General features: G+C 46.9%; 1 protein-coding gene across 1 annotated transcript in view; it reads left to right on the top strand.

Annotated features, from left to right (window-relative positions):
* The window catches only part of SLC39A5 (solute carrier family 39 member 5), a 334,372-nt gene that overhangs the window by 107,617 nt on the left and 199,151 nt on the right, over nt 1-27,604 (top strand). The window contains exon 3 of the mRNA XM_069653748.1: nt 24,859-25,096. Coding sequence (XP_069509849.1) covers nt 24,859-25,096 — 238 coding nt within the window. The remainder of the gene's footprint in view (nt 1-24,858; nt 25,097-27,604) is intronic.

The following is a 27,604-nucleotide window of genomic DNA, read 5'->3' as shown; positions in this document are numbered from 1 at the left end:
GTATTCTTCTTGGTCTGTGTGGTCTTGTCACAGTAGGGCTGGTTTCACAGGGTCTTCGCAGTGCCGGCCACAGTGTTTAAAGTTATTGCAGAAATCACGTGACGCATGAACTGACACGTAGCTGTGCAAACAGCTGTGAACGCTTTGCGAGGAAGAAAGCCTGCAGGGATACCGTATCTCGTAATAAGCACGCGTATCAAAAATAATACACATGTTAGTGGCACTAAATGATGAGCATATTGTACATAATTTTCATGTGTGGACACACAAGGGCCGAGATTCCAGCATATAAGCCCAGGCACCAATTATTAGAGCTAACCAAATTATTCCGCATATCAAATAACCTAAACTAGTTAGATTTATTGAGCAGTGTTAGTCCTGTTTTATTAGCTAGGTAGGACACTCAGCGGTGCGTTATATAAAATGCAATGAATGAAACAAAAATGCCAAGACACTGTGGAGTAGAGTCCTCTTGTGACCACACATCGGAGTATTAACCAGTTAAATGTGGTGCAAACCAGGTACAGTGGTTAAGCAGAATAGGAGGCCCCAACTCTACACAGGGGACCATGCAGAAGCTCTATCTGGTTAGAGTGGTCACCTATCAACTCCTAGCTCAATTGGTGGCCAACTCGGCAGGGCAAAGGTGTACCCAAATGTTTGTTAATTTTTTGTTGATTATTTGAGGCAGGAAGGGTTTTTTTTTTTTTGGATGGACTCCGGCACATGGCTACAAGATCCGTACTCTGTACAACCGTCAGCAGCTATAACAGAGTGTTCCATTCAACCGATAAATTTAAGCCCTGTTGGGCTGTTTTAAGAGTATAAATCCATCGTTGCACACATTGTACCAATTTTTTGTCTCTATTACCGCCTCTCGGGGGGTTTTCAATTCTTTCAATTACGAACCAGAACAGTTCTGTGTACTTGTGGTGTTTTGATTTATAATGGGCTACAAGCGGTTTATTGGCCACCTTATTTTTTAGACCGGATCTGTGTTCACAGATACGTTGCCTAGTTGGCCTAGTTGTTTTGCCAACATATAGTAGACCACAGGGGCATTTGATACCATACACCACCCAGTCGGTTGCACAATTAGAAAAAGAGCGGAGTTGCCACAGTTTGCCGTTTAAATCAATAGAAGAGCTATTTTTAGTAAGGGGGCATACCGAGCATTGTCCACATTTAAAGTGGCCAGTCACACAGGGAAGATTCCAAAGGGTGGACTGGGGTGTGACAGACTGTTTATTGGGATATGTGTGTACCAAAAGGTCCCTATAGTTCTGCTGCCTTTTAAAGGCAAATCTCGGAGTGGTTGGATTGAATTCAGTAGTTTTAAGGATGTGCCCGTTTTTTTTCACTATCCTTCGGAGATCATGACTAATAGGACTATATGTTGTAACACATGTGATTTTATCATCTTTACTTTTCCCCTGCGGGTAGAGGCAACTCTCCCGGTTTGCGCATTGAGCTCGCTTAAAGGCATGATGGATAATCCGACTAGGATACCCGCGAGCTTTCAAACAAAGTTTAAGATCTTTTCCTTCGTTGATGAAATCGGTCACGGACGTGCAATTACGTCTTATCCTTAAAAATTGGCCAACAGGTAAATTATCACAGAGACCCATGGGATGGAAACTATTGTATTTCAACAATGTATTTTTATCAGTGGGTTTCCGGTACAGGGTGGTAACAAGGTGTCCATCAGAGCTTTTTTTGATCAAGAGGTCTACAAAGGGAATTTGAGAAATGTCAGCAGGCATATTTTATTTATTAAATGTGTATAGCGCACATGCAGCCCTCGGGAATTGTGGCGCTGTTTCTTGTAGGGCTCTTAGTTACAGGGAGGGGTAACAGGGATACATGACAACAATCCTGTTTTGGTTACATCGCATGAATGAATACTTTCTTAGATACAGGACAGGAATCTTCTGTTAGTTACATAAGGTACTTTCTTAGTTAAATGACAGGCATACTTATCTTTTACGTTATGATAACAGTTTGTTACATTTAAAAGAATACTTTTATAGTTGCATGGCAGGCATACTTTCTTAGTTACATCATAGGACAGCTTACTTGGTCACAATATGGTAGTACATTTTGGCTATATCACAGGAATCATGGTTACAAATCAAGAACATTGGTGGTTTGCAAGGTGGCGGCATTACCGGAGGCATATGTACATGAAGGAGAAAGGAGGAGGGGGGCGGCTACATCCTCTCTGGCGGTTGTAGAGTTAAATCCCGTAGTGGGAGAGTTAGACATTAGTAAACAGGTGGTAGTATAATGAGGGGTAGAATTGCATAGTGTTTGTGGTATGTCGCTAGAGCACATGCTAGTGTAGCAGTAGGGAAGAGTTGCATAGTCATTTTAGGGTTAGTTCGGGTTCGGCGCTTGACCTTACCGTTGTGTTTCGAGTCCTCTGTGGCTTGGACTGGAGGAGTGAGATTGTCGATCCTTCCCGAGGTCGGAGGGTCTCTTGTGGGCTCACGATGGCGAACAGGGGCAAACAGGGGGCGATGGCCTTTATTCTGGCTTTGTTCCGCCGCCGGCTTCCGCCTGCCGGTGGGGCGGGATCGCAAATGTGTTGTTGGGTTGCCACGGGCTGCTGGGGCTGTAGGTGGTTGATCCAGGTGGATCTTTGTTGCTGCAGTCGTCGTGGCTGCAGTCTCTCGTGCTGCAGGAGGGGTCCGCTGGGCACACAAGGGAGATGGGCTCCTGCCCTCTCACCTGTGGGGTTGCCTGCAAGTGGGGGGCTCACTGGGGCAAACGGGGGGCAATGGCCTTTATCCTGGCCTTGTTCCGCCACCGGCTTCCGCCTGCCGGTGGGGCGGGATCGCAAATGTGTTGTTGGGTTGCCTAGCAACCGAGAGCCTCGCTCTCATGCCGCGTTGCGCCGGCCATTTTGGAGGGTCAGGCAGGCAGCAGCGCAGTGTGGGATCGGGTGCCTCGGGCGATTCAGGCACAAAGAAATGTGCAGATCTGCATGGGCAGACAGTCGGCACGGGCTGCTGGGGCTGTAGGTGGTTGATCCAGGTGGATCTTTGTTGCTGCAGTCGTCTTGGCTGCAGTCTCTCGTGCTGCAGGAGGGGTCCGCTGGGCACACGAGGGAGATGGGCTCCTGCCCTCTCACCTGTGGGGTTTCCTGCAAGTGGGGGGCTGCATAGTGAATTGGATACATTTATTTTGTTTGTTAAGCCATTCTAACAACAAATTCAAACTTGCTGTATCACCTCTCCAAAGCATAAAAACATCGTCTATATACCGAAACCATTGAAACAAATTGTTTTTGAAAGGGTTATTTTCATGGTAGATGGTGGCTATATCATATGAGTCCATGAATAAATTTGCTAAATCGGGTGCGAAAGTCGCACCCATGCTAGTGCCATGGGCCTGACTGAAAAAAGAGCCATCATATAGGAAAAAGTTTTCGGTAAGTGCCAGACGTATACATTCAAGAATGAAATTAGTTGGTATTGCCTCCCGAGTGGTTGTCCGTTTGTTAAGATATATTTCCATAACTTTCAAACATTCTCCCTGGGGGATACTGGTGTACAGGGCTGTGACATCTAGGGTAACGAGAAGGTCTTCTTGAGTAATAACTAGATCTGTCAGATGGTTGATCATACTGGTCGTATCTTTTACAAATGAATTCATTGTCCTAACAAAGGGTCTTAAAAACCAATCTATATAAATGGAAAGGGGTTCAAGTATGGAATTAAGGGCAGACACAATGGGTCTTCCTGGTGGATTTAGAATATTCTTATGCATTTTGGGCAACAAATAAAATGCAGGAACAGTAGGGTTTTTATTAATCAAAAAACTGTGTTCGTCTATTGTGATCCAACCCTCTCCTAAAGCATGGTCCATTAGGCTTTTAATTTCCTCTCGTATTCTAGGGGTCGGGGTCACGGTCTAGTTTTTTGTAGAATAGGTGGTTACTCAGTTGTGACTGGACCTCAGTTTCATATAAAGCAGTATACCACAGAACTATGCCTCCCCCCCCTTATCAGCGGGCTTGATGAGGAAGGAGGAATTACGTTGTAAGGATTTGAGCGCATCTCGTTCGTCTCTTGACCTGTTGTCCCTGGAATGGTTCTTGGTTTTCAAAAGAACCATAGTATCTTCCAACACTTTGTTCTCAAAAGCTAGAACAGCTGGTGAAACCATACAGTTAGGGCAAAAAGTAGAAGGGGGTTTTAACCCGCTGACACTGGTCTCCCTCATGGAGGGCGGAGAATCATTAAAGAAATATTTGAGACGTATCAAACGAAAAAATCTTTGCAGTTCGATTTGTGTCTCAAAATCACGGGCTCGCATGGTGGGAACAAAGCTGAGCCCATTCTTCAAGATGTTACTTTCCAAAGTAGTAAGGACGTGATTAAAGATTAAAGACCGGGATCACCAAGTCAGAGGAGGCCCCCGCCAATTGCAGGTCTGCATTCTTGGTGGTCCCTGCTGCAAATTGCGGCTGCGTTTGCCCCTCCCACGAAAAAACGGAGGTTGGCCATTGGTATTAGCAGATGTAGAGGGAATAGAAATGTCTGGATCGCTTCCCGAACTTGAATTAGAGGTATTCGAAAAGCTCACATATCTATTTTTTTGAGGTCGTCCTGTAAAATGACCTCTGTTTTGTGCCAGTTTGTTAAGGTCAGTGTAGTAGGACTCAGCTAAATATGGATATGTAATGATTTCTTTATAATTAGCAGCATCTTTTTTATATTTCCATATTTTTTAGTCCAGGGTCAGTTTTTTAAATTTTTCGATTTCCTCATCAATCTTATCGAGTTTGTCTTTGATGTTTTGAATCAACTCGTCTCCTTTTGTTTTATTCTCTAGGGTATTGTTTCCTCTTCTGTTTAGCTGCTTCTTCTACTGATGTATCTATGATGAGGATTAAGAAATCCCTTGAACATTTGTTACCTACTGCACTAAACTGGCCTTTAAATTTGGGATTGTCAATGAACCCCCGGGGTACATTTTTAATCTGTAAACCTTCAGGGATGATCCCTGCCTTAAGGTAAGCAAGCATCATTTGTCCCTGTGATTCTGTCCTAATAAGCTTCTTCTTTTTTTGAGTCAGAATATCAAGATCATTGGATTGCATCAAGGGTATATCTCCTTGAGGCTCAGTGGACACAATAGAAGGTAGATCTATTAACCTTTGATGGTATTCGTCTGAAAACGCTAATGTAATTACGTTTTCCATGATATTTACTTTAGAAAAAAGTGAGTCCCAAAGGATACTACACACATTTATGACTTTGTCAATTTGTGTCATTATGGTCCCGGACTAGAGGACATGGTTGTGCCATCCAGCGAATGGTTGGCAGATAGCGCACCACTGAAGTGTCTGCATTCCATTCCCACAATATAAATTGGATGTATTACTTGGAAAGAGAACTGTACCTATTATTTATAGGGTCTCTCCCTACCCCTGCAAATAAGTAGTTCATGTAAAAGAAGATGGCGTGATTGGAAGACGTCTCGGTGAGTGATTCATTCTTATCCAAAACAAAAGATTCTCTGATTACGCAGGTGGGACACCTGTCTTTCAAATTTCTACCCTCACTGGAATCTTTTTTTCTTCAACACTGTCAATATTGCACCAACCCCTACTGAACAGTTTTACCATGGATTTAAAAAAAAAAAAACATTTGTGATGTTTTTTTGATGGAAGGAGACAAATAAAAACCTGAACAGCCCTGTTGTCCTAAGAGAATGATGGACCGTTTCTTTACCTTCAGTGCTACCACACAACACACTCCTTTTCAAATACGGTCGGGGGCTTGGGGGGGCTTAACCAACTAGCCAATCTCTCTTCCTCCAACAATTCTCTCCGGGTAATCTGTCCACTCACTGGACCGCATGTCCCAAGATGCCGGGCACTGTTGGCTGTGTCCCTGCCCTCTGGAACCCACACATCCTGGGATGGGTCGGTGCCTTTTGTGTGTGGGTGGCACAGCATCACTATGGGAACAGAATTGGCTGGAGGACAACCTTTCCCTTAGGTTAGTGGTAAGTGATATGGTTTCCAGTATCCTTTGAGTAGTCCTCGTCCTTCTCACATGTTTGCGGGGGTGGGCAGTGCAATAACCTTCCCTGTACCAATGCTGCAGGTGGTTCAGCAGAGCCCTGGCCCCAGAGAGTGTTCAGAAAAAGGGGAGGGAGAATGCTTCCTGCCCTCCGTGTATCTCTGGAGAGACTCTGGGATTGCTTCTTGCACCCTTATGAGCTTAGTGCCTCCATCTTCACCCGTTGGTTTCTGGCTGTGCCAACATCTGCTTCACCACCCTCCCATATGCATTGCTCTGCTCACTCCCCTCCTCCACCCCTTCCGCATGAACCTCTTCATCCCATTCCTCCTCCTTCACTTCAGCGTGCTCCTGTTCCTCCCTCGCCCTTCACCATCATTCCCATCATCTCCACCACCAGTAGCACAATCAACCCCAGGAGCAACTTGTTGGAGAAGGAGGAGACAATTGTCCATGTGCCTGAACATGCTAAATATGTTTCTAGAACCCGACGGGAACATCATAATCTTGCCCGAATCCTCACATGGCCTCAGAAGGCACACGTGGATGCGCTATATTCTACCGGTTGAGCCCAAGGGAATTCATGGATGGGTTCCCGCTCGATTCCACCACACCTAATTGCCAGCACAGGCCTAAGTGTTTTGGGTGCAGCTCCCTGGAGTAGCTAAGGTTTCCCTCTGGAATAGGCTCCAGACACATTTTTACCACCGAAGGATCTGAAGGGACGTGAAATATTTGTTCCGTTTGGCTTACTGCAACTCGAGATTATACAAGGGGACCTGGGCTAATCACCCAAATGAATGGTTTGTTAGCACTTCTGTTCCTTTCTGTAGTGGCCACTAACCTTATTATGCCAACTTCAAAACAATAAATAAATGAAACCACACAAAGGTGAATTGCACAATTGCTGCGCTTAATCAAATGGGCACACACCATGACAAAGCTAGTAAGCTGCAATGTCTGGACAATACATGTATTCATGTTTCTCATCCTGTTTCCTGGCCTGGCGAGGTAAGTGCCCACTCTTTTCACTCTCGGTGCCCCCTGCTCCACTTAGATCTGCTGCTTTCTTGCTTTCCTTCTTTCTTGCCGTTTTCATCCCTTTTTCCTCACCTTTTCCGTGCATTTTTTAATGCATTTCTCTTGTTCTCTCGTGCTCTTCTCCCCCTCTCTCGCACTCTGTGCCGCCTCCTCCTCCACTGACAACTGTTTCTGGCTGTATTGCTTTTTTTCATTTTTTTATGTGCCTTTTTTCCTTGCCTTTCCCATACACTTCTTTTGGCTCTCTGGTACTCTTTACCCACCCCTGCCTTCTTTTTCCCTGATTGCAACGCCTCCCCTGCCCTCCTTCCTCCATCCCTCCACCACCCTCCCCTGCCGTGATTGGCTTTGCATTCCCTGCACCCGGCCACCTCCCAGCTCTCCCTCCACCTCTCATTGGCCCACAGTCCTTTATTATCCCACTCCCCAGGACAGCCCCCTGCCCGCTGTAGCCCCCAAGGCAAAGGGCAGTTCCTACAGTAGCAGTTCCAGATCGTGTCCGCAGGTTTCAGCTGGGGAAGCAAGGAGCCAGCAGCCGTCAACCAGCAGTGCCTGACAAGATTAGTGCGATGCGGACCAGGGACACAGCAATCACTGCACCCCGCAAAACTGACTCGACTCTCTCATTACTCCTACTTACCCTAAAACTTGCATACTAGACACTCTGTTAGCCCACTACAACTAGGCAGCCTGTGTAGCTTTTGTTTATACATGTGCAGTCTCAAATACAATTGACAATGAATTGGTCTTTGGTTGACAGTGTTTTTATTTTGGTAAAGGTAATTTGGGTGCTGCTTGGTGGTGACTAGTAACACTCAGACTGCCGAGTGTGTCACAATTTATGAAGAACAGAATTTTCAAGTCACCTTCTAGCACACCTGAAGTTAACGCTAACTATAGGTTAAATGATGTTCCAAAAATCATGTTTGTTGTATCATGAAGCTTTTTTATTCCAAAAATGATCCTCCAAAAATTGTTTGAAACAAGGAAAGAGGACGATTTTCAGAAGCTCTCAAGTCTCAATCGAAAGACTTTAAAGGCATGTTTATATCTAATCAATGAATTTGAATTGAAATTTCTGTTATAAATCCCTCCTGATGAGCCAATAGATTTGGTGAAACACGTGTAGAGGGCACTACTATTTAAGAACAATTTTTGGAGGATCATTTTTGGAATAAAAAAGCCTAATGATGCAACAAACATGATTTTGGAACATCTTTTAACCTATAATTAGCATTAACTTCAGGTGCGGTAGAAGGTGACTTGAAAATTCTGTTCTTCATAGACTGTGTAGCTTAGCCACCTCTCTCATCTAGGTGAACTGTGTCCTAACTGTGCCAGTTAGCAACATCTTGCATCTGGTCCAGGCCGGGAGAACAAACATTACTGTCCCCCTTCGGGTTGCCACGCGGCTCTTGGTGCCTAGCGGCTTTAGTATGATGCACAGGGCCTGCACTGGGTTGGCGATCATATCCTGCACTAAAACCCTTATGTTAGCTAGCCATTCTGATAACCCTCTAACTACCCACCTGCTGCATCACCACTTATCCTACTGCCCCAGGCACCCCGCCTCCCTATGTCTCCCTATGTCTATCATGTACCACACTTGTACAAGGTAGCCATCCTGCAACCAGACTCATTGTGCAAGTTCACCACACTTTGCATCATGCCAATGGTGTTGGCCACCCACAGTTTGCATTTGAGCATGTAGGTATGGGGTAGTATTGTGAATTGCTTAATATGCGCCACATGCACATTGTGAAGATTAGCATGCATCACTTCTAGATAGAACTGTGGAGATTAGAATGCACCAGATCTAGATGGAATTGTGGAGATTAGCATGCGCCACATCTAGATAGTGATGGCATTAACCAACCCTACTAAAAATCTCATCCATCTGCATACACCTCTCATACTCGAACCAAACGCAGCCATACCTCTGAGCACAACAAACTGCACGCGCTTCTCTGCACCGCAACAACAAAACAAACCGCACATAGTCTCGCACAACAGCACATGATGGCAACCAGCCGAAAAGCACACCTAAGCTCAGAGAACGGTGTTAACGAAAGTGATGCTGCCAACAGCACATCACAGCTCTTTGCTCTTCTCCCGCTCAGTCCTACGAAACCATCCCACCCTCCTTCTCTTTCAGATCTGCCAGAGCGCCAGGGGACCACTCTGGTGGTGATGGTGCGCAGTATAAATATCCTTTAACATTAACGCCAACATTAACATGTTGCCGATATAAACCTGGTATTGGGGAAAATAGTATGCCGATAGTGTGTTTTACCTCTGGGTTCCCAAGGACAGGAATGGGGTGGGATATATTACACTGGGTTCTAGCAGTACCAATGTGTGGAGGAGGGGGGAAATTGGCTCTCTGTTGAAGAGATTTGTTCCTCAGAATTGCGTCTTCTAAATTCTTAATTTCAAATAACCATTTCCAGTTGACAACAAACTGGAATAATTCATTAATTGCCACCATGCCCTGGCTATTTATATTATATACTTTATGGAAGTCTAATTGTATTATACCCCATACGGATAGGCCTATATGTGCATAGGGACTGTCCCATTGGCCACAGGCCCTCTTTTTAGAGTGTGGAGTTCAATCTCATACTTGTGGTGTACATTTATGCATTTTCTGCATATTGGAATAGTATGAAAAGAGTGCAGCGCGTATCTTGGGTTAAACCAAAGAATGGTTGCAATGAGCAATCTGAGCTTCCCCAATGCGTGTTTTTTCTACAGCATGGTTTTAAGCATGAGTGTCGTGGTGCAACTCCCAAGCCGCTTGATCATGTGTGCTAGTTGTAACCATTCTTAACTGTGTTTTACACAAATTAAGCGCTGCACTTTTTGAAACAAATTAACAACGAAGTCTGATCGAGAATACAATTGTGCTGTCCAAAAAATGTGCATATCAGCATTTACATTTTATTTATATATTTGTTGTAGACTTTTTGATTTTTCATTAACAAAATTAAGCATTAAGAGTGAAGTATGAAACCCCCACCTTATTTCCTTAATTTGGCAGGCCATGCCACCTTCCTATTTTCCTTGATTTTCCTCCTTTGCATTGATAATCATGGAGGCCCTTACCAAGTCTGTCAAGTGCCAGCTGACCATCTGCTTTCAGATACAACCTTGTCAAGTCAGTTTCATTCTAAAGCACTTCACACATTCCTTCCTCGAACTTATCCATGATCAAGACCTCACTCATCCAGTTTGGTACCGGACTACCTCAAAACCCATGGGCCATACGGCTACTTACGATAACATAATGACCCCCAGTGAATTGTTTTACTAAAGGCCATGTAAAATCTCACGTTGGATGTTAGAATTTTGGCGAGCGAGGTGGCAGGCAAGATTCAGTGTTGCAGTTTAGCAAGAGGCCTCTTCCGTGGCCAGTGATTAAGCTGCGGAGCCACAGAATCGCCTTCGATGGAGATCATGGAGTATCCTTCAATCATGCTGTACGCTTAATAGCTCATCCAAAAAGACCAACACGTAGCCCTAATACTATTGGACAATCGACTGGCATATGAACCCACTTGGCACAGCATCTTGCTATGATTACATAGGTTTCTTTGATATAACCTTTGCATGGATCAGCTACTTTCCCCAGAGTCTGTGTGCGCAGGTAGAGATAGGGCCCTTCTCTGAATGTTGTGTGATTCACTTCGGAGTCCCTCAAAGCTCCATCCTTTCGTCATGGTTATTTAAAATTGATGTGTGTCCACTAGACACTTTGTGCACCACCGAATAACCTTTTATTTATTTATTTATTTATTTGCATTTATAAAGCGCACAAAAACTGCCCTGAGGTATTGTGGCGCTGTTACAGCGAGCTTGAACTTGACACAGGTACAGCGAGCTTGAGCTTGACACAGGTAAGATAACAAATAGTCAGTTGCAGTGGTAAATCAGAAAACATACTCGTATTGCAGCAATGAGAAGGACAAGTAGTAGTGGACAGAGCTGGTCCAATATTATGCTTTGCTATGGTTACAGTGCAATGGCATAATTATACATGCTGGTAATGGAGCGTTAGCGGAATAGGAAGGTTTTTAGGTTTTTGAGAAAGGTGGTTTCATTCCTTAGTGAAGTTGGCAGGGCATTCCAATTTTTAGGTGTGAGGTGTTGGAAGCTAGACCCTCCGGCTTTGGTCCTTTTGAATGTTGGAACGTAGATCTGGTTGACTCGGTTGACTCGGTGGGCTCTAGTGGGTCGGTTAGAGGAGTTGAGGGTGATCCTTTCAGAGGTATGGTGGGGCATCAGATGTGAGGCATCTCTGTGTGATGGCCATGGTTTTAAAGAGTATATGTTCCTTAACCGGTAGCCAGTGGGCCTCTTTCCTTGCTTGAGAGATGTTCCCTTTTGGGAATGGACAGCGCTGCTCGGAGCACGTTGTTTTGCGTGATTTTGATTTTTTTAGGTTGTTGGCAGAGGTGCCTAGGAATAGGGCATTGCAGTAGTCCAGATTAGTACCTATTGTGGCTCTGGCTATGGATAGGCAGTTTTTGGTGGAGAGAAAAGTCTTGACTGCGTTGATCATTTTGGTGGTGAGCACAGAGGAGGAGGCTATGGCGTTGACCTGTCGAGACATGGATAATGAGGCATCTAGGTGAACACCTAGGGTTTTGACAGTCTTGGAAACTGTAATGATGGAACGGTCGATGTTGAAGGTTTTATATTGTGGGAGTTTGAGGGTTTTGGTAGTACCTACTATAAGGATTTCAGTTTTGTCCCCGTAGGCAGAGGCCATTGGCAGCCATCCAGGTTTGGATGGCTGTGTAAATTTTGGTTAGGGCTGTTGCATCTTCTTCATAGGTCCCAGTTAGTGGAAGAAGAACCTGCGTGTCGTCCGCGTAGTTGGGTACGCTATGTTGTGACAGTCAAGATCATTGAAGAGTGGAAGGGTAAATATGTTGTAGAGTGTGGGGGCAGTGCAGGAGTCCTGAGGGACGCCACAGTGGATGATAGTAGGGGATGCAGAGGCTGTGTCTGAGAAGACCTTCATGAGTCTTCCGTTTAAAAATGAAGCCACCCAGGCGATGGCTTCTGGGGAGAAGTTGGCTTTATTTTTTAGGTGCATGCCTAAGATATCGAGGTCAAAGGCGGCGGACAGATCTAGTAGGAGAAGGAGTGCAGGTTTATAAGATATGGTTGGTTTCTAGGTATTCCTGGATTTGTGTATAGGCAACTTTATCCAGGATCTTGAGCAGGAAGGGCACTGTGGTAATGGGCCTATTGTTATGCTCACCTGGTATCCACTGGGACGCCACCCAGCTGTGGGGACTCTGGTGCCCTTCTCAGCCGCTCCCAGGTATAATCAGCAGAGAAGTTCTGCCTGGAAAACAGGTGGGCAATGTTCAAGACTGGGCAACTGGGGTAAGAGCCTCCCAACACCCCGTATGCCCGCAGCCCCTCCCCGGACCTTTCCTCACCTTGTTATGGGTTTTGGCATGCTCTCCGTCCTGCCTTCTTGGCAGGGGCGCGTTGTCCTTTGTGGGCGAGTGTGATCTAGTTACTTCACTGATGCAGGCCCTTTAGAGTCTTTCAGGTAGGTCTTATTACTGTTCTACTGTATGCCTTTCTTGGATTTAAATAATGTCTTTTCTCTCTCCTTAGGTGCGCGGAAGTTCACTGTGGAACGTTGGCTGAATTGGGACTCAACGGCAGGTGATGGTGCTTCCAGAGTGCCTTGATGCGGTAAGTAGGCGCTATGCGCAGCGCTATGATGCCTTTCCTTTGCTAACCTGTTGTCTTTTGTTCCCGTAGGTTGCGGTGCTCACCCGCAGCAAGAAGTCCCAAGGCAATGCTGGTCGATGGGCGACTCGTGAGGTAAGCTGCCGGCACAATTGTAAAATGTCTAATGTCCTGTTTCTCTCCTTTTGCAGATCCGACGGTCCGGGAGGCTCGCTGTTCCTTCGATGCTGATTGCAGGAGTGGATGGCAGCTAGCGGTGGAAGCACAGGTAAGCTGCTGCTATTAACAATTTTTTCAGATGCTGTTCTTCCGAGGTTCACAGATGCAGCTGAACACGATGAGCGTCACGTTGCAGGATTGCAAAGTAACGCGAAGCGTGTTCTCCAAGTTGGGTGTGGTTTAAATAGCATCAAGAAAGTAGTCCAGGTAAAATAGTCCCTAGGCTACCACACCAGAAACACTATACCGCATAGCTTGGTTCCAAGGAGCCAAGCTATGTGGATGCCTCCATGTTAACTGGTACTGAAATAAAGTAGTTCCCAAGCACAAGTCTTCATTAAGTATGAGCCTGGCGCCAAAGGCACCAGGACTGGCCCCAAGAGGGCCTAGGCAAAGGATGCCTAAGTGTCATGATGGCTGCTCCCGGGGAGCCAGGCCAGGCCCCGCGTCCCCGGAAGCAGACCTATCACCCACATCACTGGATCCAGCAGACCGCTACTGGGGCCCTTTGGACCACGTCCTGGCGCCTTTGGCGCCAGGCTCATAAAAGGCTTCAGTCCTGGCGCCATAGGCGCCAGGCTCATTTGGTCAAAACATGTCATAATGCTTGGGTGGACTTACCTGAGGCAGACCATGCTGCTTACTCACCCAGAGCAATCCAGTCTGGCTGAGGTCTCCAGCCATTTAGGCTGGGAGGAACTATTTTTCCTCTTCAGGAACTCTTTTTCTTACCTGGGTGGGGCCGGAGGAAGGATACTCACCTGAAGCACTCCTCTGCTATTTAAACCACGCCCGAAGGAATTCACGTGCTTCGCGTTATTCTGCATCAGCAGCAGGACGCTCACCGAGTCGGCTCCTGCATCCTGGCTCCTGACACGCCCGCAGCTCCTGGAACACCTGAAAGACAAAAGGAGAGAAAAGACAAGCCTCCAAAGCTTTACTCACCGGAATCCTGCACTCGGGGAAACCTTCTTCCGACAATCCTGCAAAAGAAAAGCACAAGGTTAGCAGCGCACCACAACGCTCGCCGCAGCGCCGCTTTTTCTTACTTTATCGTGGCCGCGCCACGTGCAGAAACGGCTACAAAGCTTGCCGCACCTCGGCACCTGCAAAAAGGGGAAAGACACGATTAGAAGCGCTCCGCTTCACCCGATGCGACACCTGTTCCACTTACCTTTACGAGGCCTTACCACGAACAACAGCGGTTTCGACGCCGGCAGCGAATCGGCTTCTGCAAAAGGGGAGAAGGTGAGCATCGGGCTTGATACAGGAGCGAATACTCACCCAAGGACTTACCAGATTTTGGTTGAACTCAATCCTCCATTCGGGTCAGAAGGGCCTTTCTGCCTTTTCTAGACCCCGGCCCCGAAGGGGAAAAGACATTTAATATAATCTAAAGACTACATACTTACGGCAATCCCGAAGTGGGATCGAACAGCCAGAGGAATCGCGCCCACTATTTACCCCAGTGAAGTAACTGGAATCAACGCGCCCCTGCACCAGAAGCAGGAAGGAGGGCTCATCCTTACAGAAAATAAGGTGAGAGCCCACAAAAACCGAACTAGCGACAAGGGGATTTAGAAGGGAGAGATAGGGGGGAGCAGATACTCTTTCCAGCATATATTAACTCCCTCTTTCCCACCTACAGAAAAATTATCCTACGAGCCAGACAGACGAGATTCGGGGGAGGGCCAGTCCAGTACATCTTCCGGGCCCTGCGCTTTACTGTAGAAGAATTGGTAGCAGTCCAGAACGGGTCAGCGCCTCTGTGGGGAATCAGGTGAGCGTTACACTAAGCTTGTTGGGGGCCCGAGCTGAGACCCCTCCTGGCCCATGGGCCTGCCGGGGGGTTTCAGGAAGTGGGTCGTGACACCTATAGTTAGTAGCAATTTCTGGGTCGAGCGTGGTTTTTTAAAAAGGGGGCGTACCCAGGCTTCTTTTAGGTTGTCAGGAACTGTGTTGGTGTTGAAGGAGGCGTTGATGAAGGATTTGAGAAAGGGGGCAAGTGTTTCAGTGCAGTCTTTGATGAGACTTGCTGGGCAAGGATCGCCTTTGCAGTTGGATGGTTTCATCCTGTTCATAATCTCAATGACTTCCTGTTATGTTACTTCCATGAATTTGAAAGGGGTTGTGGGGGCTTTGGTCGGTGGGTGCATTGGGCTGGAGGTGAGCAGGTGGTCAGTGCTAGTGGTAGTTTTAATGTGCTGAGATAAGTTTTTGTGGTGTTCCTTAATTTGTTCTTGTAGGAGTTCAATTTTGTTCAATAGGGCAGATTGTATAGAGTTACACCAAGTTTGGTGTTTAGTAATATCTTGGGATTTAGTAACTGGTATGGTGAGTTCTTTGAAAATGGCAAAGAGCTCTTTGGATTCAGATCTGGCATTAGTGTTTCTTTCATTGTAGGGAGCTGTCTTGGCTGTAATTATAGCTTTCTTGTATTGCGAGGTGATTCTTTTGTAGGATGATAAGGTGGCTGGGGAGGGTAGTTTCTGCCAAGTATTCAGAGCTTTCCTCTTCTGAGAGCGTAGCTCTTTTAGTTCTGCTGAGAACCAGGTGTTTGAGTGTTTCATCGTTTTGGCTTTTGTTCTGCAGGGGCGCAATGGTGTCTATAGCAGGGCTTATGGGGTTCTTATAAATATCTGCTAGTACTGATGGGTCGGAGGACTTAAGGTCTGTAGTGAGGGAGCTGAGGTGTGGTATGATATCTTTGGTGAGATTTTTGGTGCACCTTGCCAAGGCTGGGTGGATGGGGTTAGGCTTTTTGGTTTTAGCCTCGGTGGGGATGAGGAAGTGAATGAGGTGTTGGTCTGACCAAGGAATGAGGGTAATGGAGCTAATGTCAATCTGACAGTTGTGGTCGGCTATCCAATCAAGGATGCGGCCTTTGTCATGAGTGGGCAGGTTTATTTTTTGGTCGAAGCCTAGTTCCTTTAGTGCTAGTGAGAGGGTTTTGGCTGGCTTGTCCTTTTTGTCATCCCACCCAAGGTTAATATCACCTAAAAAGATGGTTTTGGAGGTGGTTTTTAGGTTTTCTGTAAGGCGATGTATGAGGTTCTCATGGAATTCCGATAGTGGGCCGGGTGGACAGTAGATGAGGTTGATGGTGATGTTGGAGTTGGGGGAGAGGGCGATTTTTATAGCAAGGGAGTCTGTGTTCTAACCTAGGTTAGATGGGATTTGTCTGGCCTCTAACTGGTCTTTGAGTGCTACCCCACCTCCTACTGAGGAGAGGCGGTCTTGCCTGATGGAGTATCCCTGTGGGATAGCAAGGCTGAGGGCTGGCCCTGCGGCGCTATGTAGCCAGGTCTCAGTGATGGCTAGGATGTTGTGGTCGAGGTTGATTAGGAGTTTGTGGATTTCAGTAGCATGAGCAGGGATGGATCTAGCGTTGATAAGGGCACACTGTAGGTTGTGTGGCGGCTGGGAGGTGGACGGGGTGGTGTTGTGTGGAATAGGTGAGGCAGGGTTAGGGTGCGTCGGGACTGATGTGGGTGCAGTATTTGGCTGTGTGAGTCGGCGTTTCTGTGGTCTTAGATGTGGCTTGAGGGGAGGTGTAGGGGTGTCTAGAACGGAGTCCCAGGAGTTGTTTCCTGATTTTATTGGGTCTGGTGCGTGATGCTATAGTGGATGTAGGAGGGTTTGCAGTGATGTTGCTTTTAGTGAAGAATGAGGATAGGAAGTAGGTGGGGGGATGTTGGTGTGGAGGGCAACTGGTGTGTTGGTTGGTTGAAGGTGTTGCATGGTGAGTATGGGTTTAGAGTGCCACGATAGGATGGCGAAGCAGCTAGTGGCTAGGTGCAACTGTCAAAATGGCAGTGCAACTAGGTGCATAACGCAATAGTCAAATGGGGAGCAGCTAGGTGCTAGATGCAACTAAAAATGGCAGTACAACTGTATGCAAGGATCAACAATCAATTTGTAGAGCAGCTGGTGCAGAAAACAACAATCGGAATGCAACAGAGGACAGTGCAGAGTGCATATGGCAAATGGCAATACTGGTAGGTATTAGGCGCTGCAATCAAGCATGACAACATGTATGGCACAAGATACTGAGTGTTACATATGTGTTACGGATCTGGTTAAGCATGGCTAGTAGCAGGTGAGGTCAATCTGGCTACTGTGTGAGATAGTAGCAGCAATAGTTAGGAGCTAGTGACATGTAGCAGGCATGGAAGATGACAGTGAAATTAGTGCACAGTCTGGAGAAGGTGAAGATCATGTAGTCGGGCGAAGGCGTAGGATGCGTGTCTCTTTGCGGATCCCAGGGGTGCGGTGGAGTAGTGCGTAGAGACACATGCACCACGATCTTTGTGCAGCGGGCCCAGGCACTAAGGCAGTGCATATGGGAGAGGGGATAGGTTAGGGCTGTAGCAGATGATCAAGTGTGAGTCCGAGCACAAAGCCGGCACAAAAGTAGGCTGGCGGCGGCAGGAGGAGATATGGGTCACGGGTCAGGGAGGGTAGGCAGGCCTTTCGCGTGGTACGGCACGGGATAGGGAGCAGCAATACAGAGCAGGATATGTGCGCAATAGTGGAGTGCTTACCCTTTGATGCCTGGAACTGGATAAGAAAAGTCGGGAGAGTAACGGGCAAGGGCTCCTCTGGCTCCAGACAGGCTCACGACAGGGGTCGTAGCCTTAGAGGTGTGCCTTTGCTGGTGGGCCGGCGCTCGCCTGCCGGCGATGTCATAGGCTCAGAAATACGGGGTGAGGGCCAATCACGTTGCGCTCCTAGTAACATGAGGAAGTTAGGCAGATGTGTGTGGTTGGCACACAACTCAGGATATGCATAGGCCACCACACAGACTTGCATTATGGTATCTGGACCTGCCCTGCTCAGATTGGATCAGACAAACCATCTTTTCCCTGAATGCCTTCAAAACTGAAATTCCACTGTTGGGGTGACCATTTGGTTTAGTTTTGCTTTGAACTGGACCAAATCATTGGGTGAATCACCCAAACTGGGCAGAGAGGGGGTCATATTTGATTCCACATTAGTGTTAATTTCTCACGAATGTTTGTGCTGAAAAAAGATACCACCTAATCTGTTAAGCTCACAGCCCTACTCCTCTTTGGATAAAAAGTTGAACTTTTCCAAGCCCTAGAGCTTTTATTGCAGGACTATTTTAATAGTTTGCAATGTAAGAGATAACATAAACGTTTCTGTAGTAAGAGCCACTTGCCCAGAATCCCGCTGCAAGACTCATTCTTAGCCTGACTAGATTGGACAAATCACTCCAGCTATAAAATCCTTCGACGGACTATGAGGGCAATGGAGAATCTCTGAAAGGCTGTGCATAACACATGGGCTGCAAGTCACAGGGACGGAGGTATCTAAGCAAGTTGGCAATATGTACCCGAGGGTATGATTTGCTCGGCACTATTTACCCTCCACCGTGGTTTCGGAAAGGCTCTATGAATTATTGTACATAGAGAGTTGGAATAATCCAAACAATGCCACCTCAGTTTCAGGGCTACCTGGGCACCCACTAACATTTACCTGGGGTTCAAATCTGGGTAAGGGCGATGGCAGAATTGCCACATGAAATCTAAAGAGAAGTGATGCACCCAGAATGTGGACCTCAGCATTGATAACTGGCCTGCTACAGCCCAGGGGTGTACAGTGGGGGTGAATAAGCGGGTGACTGAAATTGAGAGACTGGGAGAAAGTTAAAAAGCACGCACAAATTAAATATGTGAGATGTGCAAAGGGAGACGGGAAATGCAATGAAAGCATAAGACCTCCAAGGAAAGACGGGGGTCAGGAGAGATGGAAAAAGGAAAAGCCGTGGGGAGAAAGAAATGATGGATGGACAAAATAACACCGAAGGAAGAAAGGGAAGGAGACATTGAAATGGAAGATGGGGTAGGGGAAATAAAGGATGGGAAAAACAATGGGAACGAAAAGAAGAACAATTCAGGAATCTAGGAAGAAAAGGGCAAATGCGAATGTAGAAAGAAGGGAAATCAGAAAGGGAAAAAAGAGAGATTGGAAGGAAGCAAAGGAAGACCTGGAAATGGGAAGGGAGAATAAGACCAATTAATGAACGAATGAGTAAGGCCAGCTCTCAGCTGGGCTCTTGGTTAAGTTTAGGCTCTTTCTTGGCCTAGAACTGTGTGGTTACGTGATTTGCAGCTTTTGCAGCACACGTAAGAATTTTCAGATGGGACTTTGCTACTATAATTCTGGAAGGCATACACACAGGCCTTTCTGACAGTCCTTTGTATATTCGTTGTGGTTTATTACCATGAATCCCAGGGTATGATTGACTGCCTACCACTGAACCTGACATAAGACTGCTAGATCTTAAAATGCCTTCATAAGGAGAATTGTATCTTGTCCCTCACAAAATCTATTTCTTATCACATCCTTGTAAATGCCCATACAGTCACTAGAATGCATCTTTGTAGCTTGCAGTGAAAATTCCTGCTAACTAACTTGCTCTCCCATCCTCCTGCTCGGTGCTCTGAGGTGGCCGTATGCCTATGTGGGACCTTACAATTGGACCATGAGTAACTTTTTGTCAATTTGCTCGAGTGCTTTCCTGCCCATCTTCCTTCAATCTATAGAATTTATCCAATGAAACTTGTGTGTGTGTGTGTGTGTGTGTTTTTTTTTTTATACAGACCAGGCTAAGTTCTCTACAGTTGTAAAATGTGCACATATATGACCTTAGCATAATCGTACAAGACCTTGGAGCATATTTATCAGTACACTTTATTTTTTCATGTCCATGTGTTAATGTTTTCAATGTCTAACATGTGTGAGTGAGTGCACTCTTTTTCTTTTCCTTTTAAATCTTGGTTGATTGAACCTGTACAAAAATCCACACGCTTATCAATTGGCTATTTAAAAATGGGGAATGTCTTATTACTGATCCTCTCAGCAATGTTTCAAACATGGCATTCTTTTTCTTTGTCAAACCTAGACAAATCAGTCCAATCCAGTTCCTCCAAAACTAAGACAGAGGCAGTGCCCACTGTTAGGAAAGATTTCCCTTAGGTGCAATTTTCCCTCCATTTGTGAACCCCGCCCAAACCTTTTGCCTTTGTTTAGAGTACCTAACCTGACTTTTTTCCAGTGGTCCACAGCCTTCAGCTGCGCTCCTCTGGGTGTCACTCATTTGTTATGGGGAAACTGACACGTCCTTCAAGCTTTCAGTACTGGGAAACTGTTCCTCTTAGTCTTCAAATGTGTTGCCATTTCTTGGTAATTTTGTATCTGTGCCAACTATCTTACAGTAGTGTGCCTAGGACGAGCTGGTGGCAGCAGTTTTACTTTTAAAGTATTTTTACTTCGTTTTTATGGACCATACCGCATTTACCGCGTTGGGCCCAGTGGCCAGTGCTGAAAATGGCTGTGCCACAAATTCTTTTGTTCTGTCAATTAGCTATTTCGCAAATTTCGCAGGCTCCTGCATGTCACGTGTGCTAGTGTCCAGAAAGAGGTTTGGGACTGTCTGATCCCAATCCACACTACTGGTGCCAGGATGCCTGGTAGCCATGATTGACAGGGACCACTGTGGGCCACGATTGGCTCACGTCTGGCATGCATGCAAGAGAGCAGATCTTCCATTGGCTATCTGAGATTTGAGTGCAAAACGAATCTTGGATAAGAGAAGGGGCTATGCATCCATTCCAGGTCAATCTACTGAGGTTCACACTGAACCTCATACGGAGCTAAGTATCCTTAAGAAGAAAGCCGACTCCAGGAAACGCCAGTGATGTGCTTGGAAGGTTTGGCACCATGTCACAGCTGTTGTCCTGCTGGACCCCTGTTTCATCGAACCAAGAAGGCCTGCAAGGGCGCTTCGCCCTTTTGGAGTAGTGGGAACAGCTTATATCGGCTTCTTATCTACCCTCGCAGAGAGCCTCTTAGGATGTGTTCCTGGGCTCCAGTGAACTGACCAGCTCAAACTCAGGGTATTGCACAGGATCGCCACCATCCCGAGTTGAGACTTGAGACTTTGGGAATCGCTAGCTTATTGTCCTGTGCCCTCTCCTGCATTGTCCTAGATCCCCTCGGTCACGATTTACGATGGTGCACCACACTGCGAGCATTTGCGGTCCCTGTGTTGCCCTGCTATGGCGAGCCTCGCTGAAAGTGCCTGCAGTTCTTGCCTACTATGCCTTGAAACAAGCTCACTGGAATTAACCTTCTTCCTGCAAGGGCCGAGAAAAAGCAACTGTCCCATCACGGACAATCGTCCCGTACTGCAGCCGTTGAGAGCCAGAGCATCCTGAAACTGCAGGTTTAACACCAACAGGCGAAGTGGGCTAGACTGCCAAAGATTTGTCTGGACTGTGTCGAGGGTCAGTGAGTACTTTCATAACTTACCAGTGGCCCCCTGGCACATCCATTCACTTTTAAGCACGAGTGTCCCTCCAAAATATACTCACTTAGGCTGGCATAGTCTGTGCTCCCCAGCTATTCCCGAAATACGAAAGTCACTCTATCTGCAAGGGTAGACCCTCTTCTAGGAATAGAAACTTATTCTTCATTGCCTGAAGCCCCTTCCTGAGCAGCTACAACCCCCTGGAGAGAACCCACTTTTTCATTTACGCATAACTGCAAGTTAACGCACAACTGTACTTTGAGCTCTAGGCTCCTCTCTCCGTAGGGCTGGACTACATAAGTTAGGGATTGTTAATGGACTGCTTAAATTAATATCTGTTGATTTAACCCCTTTACTGTTAAAGGTTGTGGTTATTTTCTTCCCCCATCATCAGCCTTAGGCTAATTACATTATTGTATATATGTTGGTGTATGATCGCATGCGGTATTGTTTCTTCATAACTGTAGTTTAATTGTGTTTTGATTATAAGGCCTATAATGTATGTTTGATACTCTGTGCAGTTTTACTTTGTGTGCTCATTGTTGGTTTCCGGTCACTATCAACCCTCCTGAGACTTTGGGCCTCATCACGAGTTGGGAGGTAGCCATTAAATGCGACAGTAACGCTATTACTGCTGCATTTAAGGGTCTGCCTAATCACAAGTATTTACCCCCAGCTCTAATTGCGCTGAATATGCTCCATTGGGTCCAATGGACCCAATGGAGAATACACATTACTGCCAACTCTTGATCTGGCGCTAATAGCACCGGACCGGTTGGTGGCAACGCTATTAGCCCAGGTGGTATCCCAGCGGTATACTGCCAGGATACCACCCAACTCATGAAGAGGCACTTGGTCTTGACTGCCTGCCAAGCTACCATAGATTGGTCTAGTTTGTCCAGCAGGTTCCCCTGTTCCACTAAACTAGGGTGGTCTCCTAAACTTCTGCCCACCAGGTCAGAGTTTAGAAATCCATCTCAACACCCACCTAGTAATTCCATTTGAGAAAAACAATTAACTTAACCCAAGCTCTGATTACACACAATATCAAATAAACACTTCTACATTTCCTTTCTGTTTTCACATCAGAATTCCAGACTAATGGAAAATGTGGAATAATATCATATATTATAATTGGGAGTTTTGATGAATCTGGGGGGAGTCATCACTGATTCCCCGGCGCTGGCGGTGACATCCTCCCATGTGGCCAGGGGACAGCAGACGCTACCTGATGCTGACCTTGGGAGCGGCTATATGAGGGAGACTGCCTCTGGGGAGATGTAATGGCTTAATCGGGTGAGACCTGGTATCCCACATTCCCCCTTGAAGATAACTCTAATGTCTAATACCATAATGGCCTAATGTCCTGTGAAGAATAGGCAATACCTTTCACCCAGACCTATAGGCTAACCTTCCAACTTGGGATTGCCTAGTGAAACTTATGAAATCACCTTCTCCAATTCCACCTATCAATCATCCAAGACTGACTTTCCATTGAAAATCATTGAGAATGTTTGTCCAAGTTTTTCGAGCCAGTTATCAAAAATGGAATTCCTTTCTCAGAATTACCAAAATACTGGGACGGAGAAGAGGGATCGAGCAATGCAGAGTGAAGAAGGCCACAAGCACCTGTGCCTGGGAAACTTAAAGAGCAAAGGCAGAGAGTCGATGTTTCTGCATCTCTCTGCGAGGATCAGCAGAACGGCTTACGCAGCTCACTGACCAAGGAGAAAGAAGCTGTACGAGACGTACGAGACGGACATGCTGTGGGAGCGTCAGGAGATGACTAGAGACTCCTGGGTGTTCTCAGGTGACCAAAAGCAGCGCTTCACTTACCGGAGCCTGGAACGAAGCAGACTGGTCAAGTGGAAGCCGCAAGAGACGAGGAAACAAAGAGGAAGTGGTTGCGAGAAGGAAGCAGATGGAAACGCTACAGCGGCTGACAAAGGGAGAATCCAGGAATGCCAACAAGAGCCAGTGAGTCCACACCCAGAGACAGCAGGGACACTGGGGCATATCAGCGACAACCCTGCATGCAAATAATTGTAAATAAAGCCATTGAGTGAGAAAGCACAAAAGGATTTCTTGTTAAAGGGGGAATTGAACTACGAGAAAAACCCTTACAGAAATGTGAATCTATACAGTGCCATCATATGGGAAACCCGAATAGGATAATATATCAAGAAGATACATTATCAAAGTATATATGCAACTCTGGGAGAGGGCTCTGTATGAACAGAAGCCCTGGCAGGAGAGTATACCAGGCAGTTATAAGAAATGTAGAAGAGTGACGGAGACCGGAGAAGAAACATCAGGACTAAGAAAAATGGATTGTGTTAACCAGGAGAGGAGGAGCAAAATCCTGACTGAAAGGTATACCAGGGTCCTGAAAGAAAAAATATTACAAAGATTGACAGTTTTGTGTATCGGTGTTGCTATTGGCCAAGAAAGGCAAAAGGACCTGTTTGTGAAACAGTAAAGAGTAATCCAGGGGAAGGGAACCACCCTCTGGAGCAAGGACTTTTATCCTTGAAGAACCTTTGTGTTGGAGCCATTTATTCATCCTTTATGAACAAGTTTCTAAACCACCCAAGGTTAAAGACATTTCCGTCTTCACCTTAGAATTTATTTTATAGCGTGATGGTCAGAATAGAACTTTGGACACAGGACCCTTGTTTTTATTTTAGAAATGCTGACACAGGCAGATCCTTCGTTTTGGTGTAGGTAGGGAAATTCCTCTTGGAGCAGGGTCAGAAAGGCACATTCCCAACCCCTTTTATTTTTAATAACGGCCTTTAGCCAAAATGATGGCTGTGTCTGAGTTTCATTCCTGACTCCTCACAGAGCTCTTCAAGGAAGTATAAATAAAAAGAATATTGGCATTAACCGTAAATGAAATAAACTGTACAAGATAACAGTTAAAAAGTACTTTAAAGTTAAAATACTAAATGATATAAACTGTTCTTTTTTCTTTCTTTAATCAAGCAAAGATAGACATGGGCGCAAGGTTAATCACTGAGGCAACATTTGGGCATCAATGGAGGGCCATCAGTCTGAGGGGGAAACTAAAATCAACCCTTTTTATAGTTTGTCATTAGGTTTTCTCCATGCACTGGTATTGTGGCACTTCCAAGTGATCCTGGGATTGCTGTCCTTGATAAGAGGGAGGCACTTGGATTCTGTTCCCTCTTCCTTCCCTGTGCATTTGTTTGGCTCACCTGTACAATCTGAATCTGTTTTGCCGCATAAACCTGTATTTTCAGGGCTCTTTATTATCTACTGTAAATTACTGTACTTTGGTTTTGCTGGGTATTCAATTTTCCCATTGCTTAATCCTGGGGGAGGTTAAAGGAGGTGTTTAGAAATGTTCATAAGTGCATCTTGTTTGGTCTGGTCCAAATGGGACCAAATGAGGTGTGTAAGCACACCTCAAATGACGTTTGTTGCTCTGAAGCAGATCCTTCGGCCTGTGGTGAGATATGAATGAAAAGCAAAAGCTTGTTCTCTCCACAGCTCCAGGGTATCTCTGATAAACCAGAGTGCGAAGGTATGGAAGAAGGGTACCACAAGCAAGCCGACAGAGCTGCACACGGTTCAGCCAACAGAGACGTCCACTAGCAGCAATGGAAGAGGATGGGTGCCACAGAGAGAGACTGATACATTACTGGGTACCAAACGCTGGGCTGGCAAGGATGTGCTCGAGAGGCTGCTCCTGCTGGATCACTCCAACTACAACCACCTTCATGAAGATGTGAGTTGCAATCCTTTACTACAACAGCCTTTCTAATTGGGCCCGGCCATCATTACCCCAACTACATCCTGTCTAATGCACTTTGGGTCCAATAATTGAGCTTTTGCAGTAGGCTTGGCCTCATTCAGGTTGATGTAACGTTAAAATCATCCTGCAGTAGGGACTGTTTAAATTTAACAGGCACTTAATCAGATGAAGGGGGCCTTCCCACAGAAGCAGCAGACAATCCTCTCAGATGTGGAAAAAAGTACCGTCTGCCCAGTTTACATCGCATGCACCGCTCGTGGGCAGCACAACCACATCTGAAAAGCAGTCTGCCAAGTATTATGTTCTGTGCAATATTTTAAGTTGGATCAGGCAAAGCCGTGAGGAAATCGCTACCTCCCTTGCGTATCTTAAGGAGCGCTGGAAAGAGTAGGGCAAATTTGACACTGTGAGCATTAAGGCATTTCTTGACCATGTCAAAGGTCTGAAAAGCCCTCTGGACCTCCTTGGTGTAGTCGGGGGGGGGGGGGAACTTGGAGGGGGTTGGGGGAGAGGAACAAAGGAGATCTTGGTGCCATTGTATGTGGTGGGGCCCTTCAAGCGTGCCATCTGGAGCAGGGTGTCCCTATCTCGGTAGTTTAGGAACTGTGCAATCACAGTACGGGGTGAAGCCCCAGGGGTCAGAGGGCCGGTCAAGACCTGATGCGCCCTTTCAATGGAGAAGCAGTTTGAGAAGGGCTTGGGTTTCATAAAATCCACCAGCCAAGACTCCAGGAAAAGTTCCATACTGGGGCCCTCCGAATTTTCAGGCAGGCCCACAATCCGAAGATTGTTTCTGCATGAGTGCCCCTCACCATCCTCTCCTCTGTCCTCAACGGTCTTACTTTTTTGGGTAACCATGGAAAACCGTCCCTCCACTGCCCGAAGAGCATCTTCGGAGTCTGAAATTCACTGTTCCGCCTCAACCATTCTGGACAACAGCGTGTGCAGGTCATGGCGAAGCAGTGAGATTTCAGAGCTGAGCCCATCAATCTTCGCCTCCATGGAGTTCCTGGAATCTGCTATGGCGCCCATCGCATCCACCAGCGACAGGGCAACAGGAGTATCCATGTCCGACGACACTGTCTGTAGAGGCAAGCTTAGAAGCCACTGTTGTGGTCACCGTGTATTGGTCCATTTTGTTTTGTGTGCCTGTCTTCTTGGTTTTATCCTTGACCATGGCGTAAGGCTGATGAGCTGGGCTCTTGTCAGCGAGCTCTAGCCCTGTGCGGAGGTCTCACAGCAGCATGTAGCACTGGCTGTGTTAAGGGAACCCTAGCCGCAGTGGTACCCTGGGTCACTGTGTGGAACTGCCAGCACCATCCGGGACGCCAACAGGCTCAGGCACCATAGGGGGTATTTGCACCAAAGGATTATATGTTGAAGGGAGGGTCCCCTCTCACCACGGGGCACATCAGACACAACAGTAGATCAGGGAAAGTGCAGCAGGGGCCCATGTGGTCTGAAGGGCAGGGGCTGCACCGCCAGTTCTAAGCGATATCCCAGTCATGGGGTCACTGGCGAACTGTCTGAAATGCAGTAGCAGGCAGGGCACAACCTCCTCAGCCCCAGTATTGATTGCCTCGGGTGAGGGGGGGGTGGGGCACACGTAGTGAGGCCAGCTAGGAGGCCACCCCTTCCACAGCAGATCTCAATGCACCTCCCTGCTCCAGGCCATTCATCTTCCCCAGGAGTTGTCAGTGTCGGGGGCGGGGCCCCAGGGCGAAGACAAGTGTTAGTGGTAAGCCAACGAGGACGACAGCCACCATACAAGATGTAAACGCTGTAAGGGTGGGTACTTATGGTGGGCCCACCGCTGTCAGCAAGCCTCCCCTGGGGTGCACAAGGACTCAAAGTGCACCTGCGCTCCGGTCCCAGCAGCGGACCTCACAGACTCTACCAGTCTGCTACAGAGGCACCCACAGGCAGCCACCACCGAGGGATTCCAGAGGCCCTCCGCTGGTCGGGCTGCCAGCAATCACAGCGCTGACTGTAGTCCCCACCTCCAGGCGGGAATGACGGGGGGCACAGGGTGTATGGCAGTCGCCACCCCGGTCAGGCATCAGAAGGCCCAGCTGTGCGGCCCACTTCCTGCAGCCGATCACTGCGGTGGAGCCTGCGCCATGCAAGGTCCCATCTCCCAAGGCTGCCAGAGAACGGCCCACCAAGTCTGTATTCCTGCACCAAATTGCACCGGACTGTCAGGAGGCTGTGCCGGGGTCGCTTTGGTGGTGGTCCAGGCAGCAGGATGTTAGAACGCCCCAATCCAGGTAGATTAATATGCCAGGATATTAGGCCGCAGCGGCGCTCCGGAGGCACACGTCTACATTGTGTGCTGGTCGAACAGCACCCCCCTTCATGTACAGTTTGAAAGTTTGCTGCAGACAAAATTTGACTTCGAAAAAATGTACGTGGAAAAATGTGCTTGTGATTGATGGAACTGCTTGTTGTTGGTGTTATAATTAACATGGTAGTTACAATAGT

This window comes from Ambystoma mexicanum, chromosome 3q (assembly GCF_040938575.1).
Source record: "Ambystoma mexicanum isolate Mex_15411 chromosome 3q, UKY_AmexF1_1, whole genome shotgun sequence".
Classification (NCBI taxonomy): Eukaryota; Metazoa; Chordata; class Amphibia; order Caudata; family Ambystomatidae; genus Ambystoma; species Ambystoma mexicanum.
Note: the sequence above shows the minus strand (reverse complement) of the source record. Positions and strands in the feature narration are given on the sequence as shown.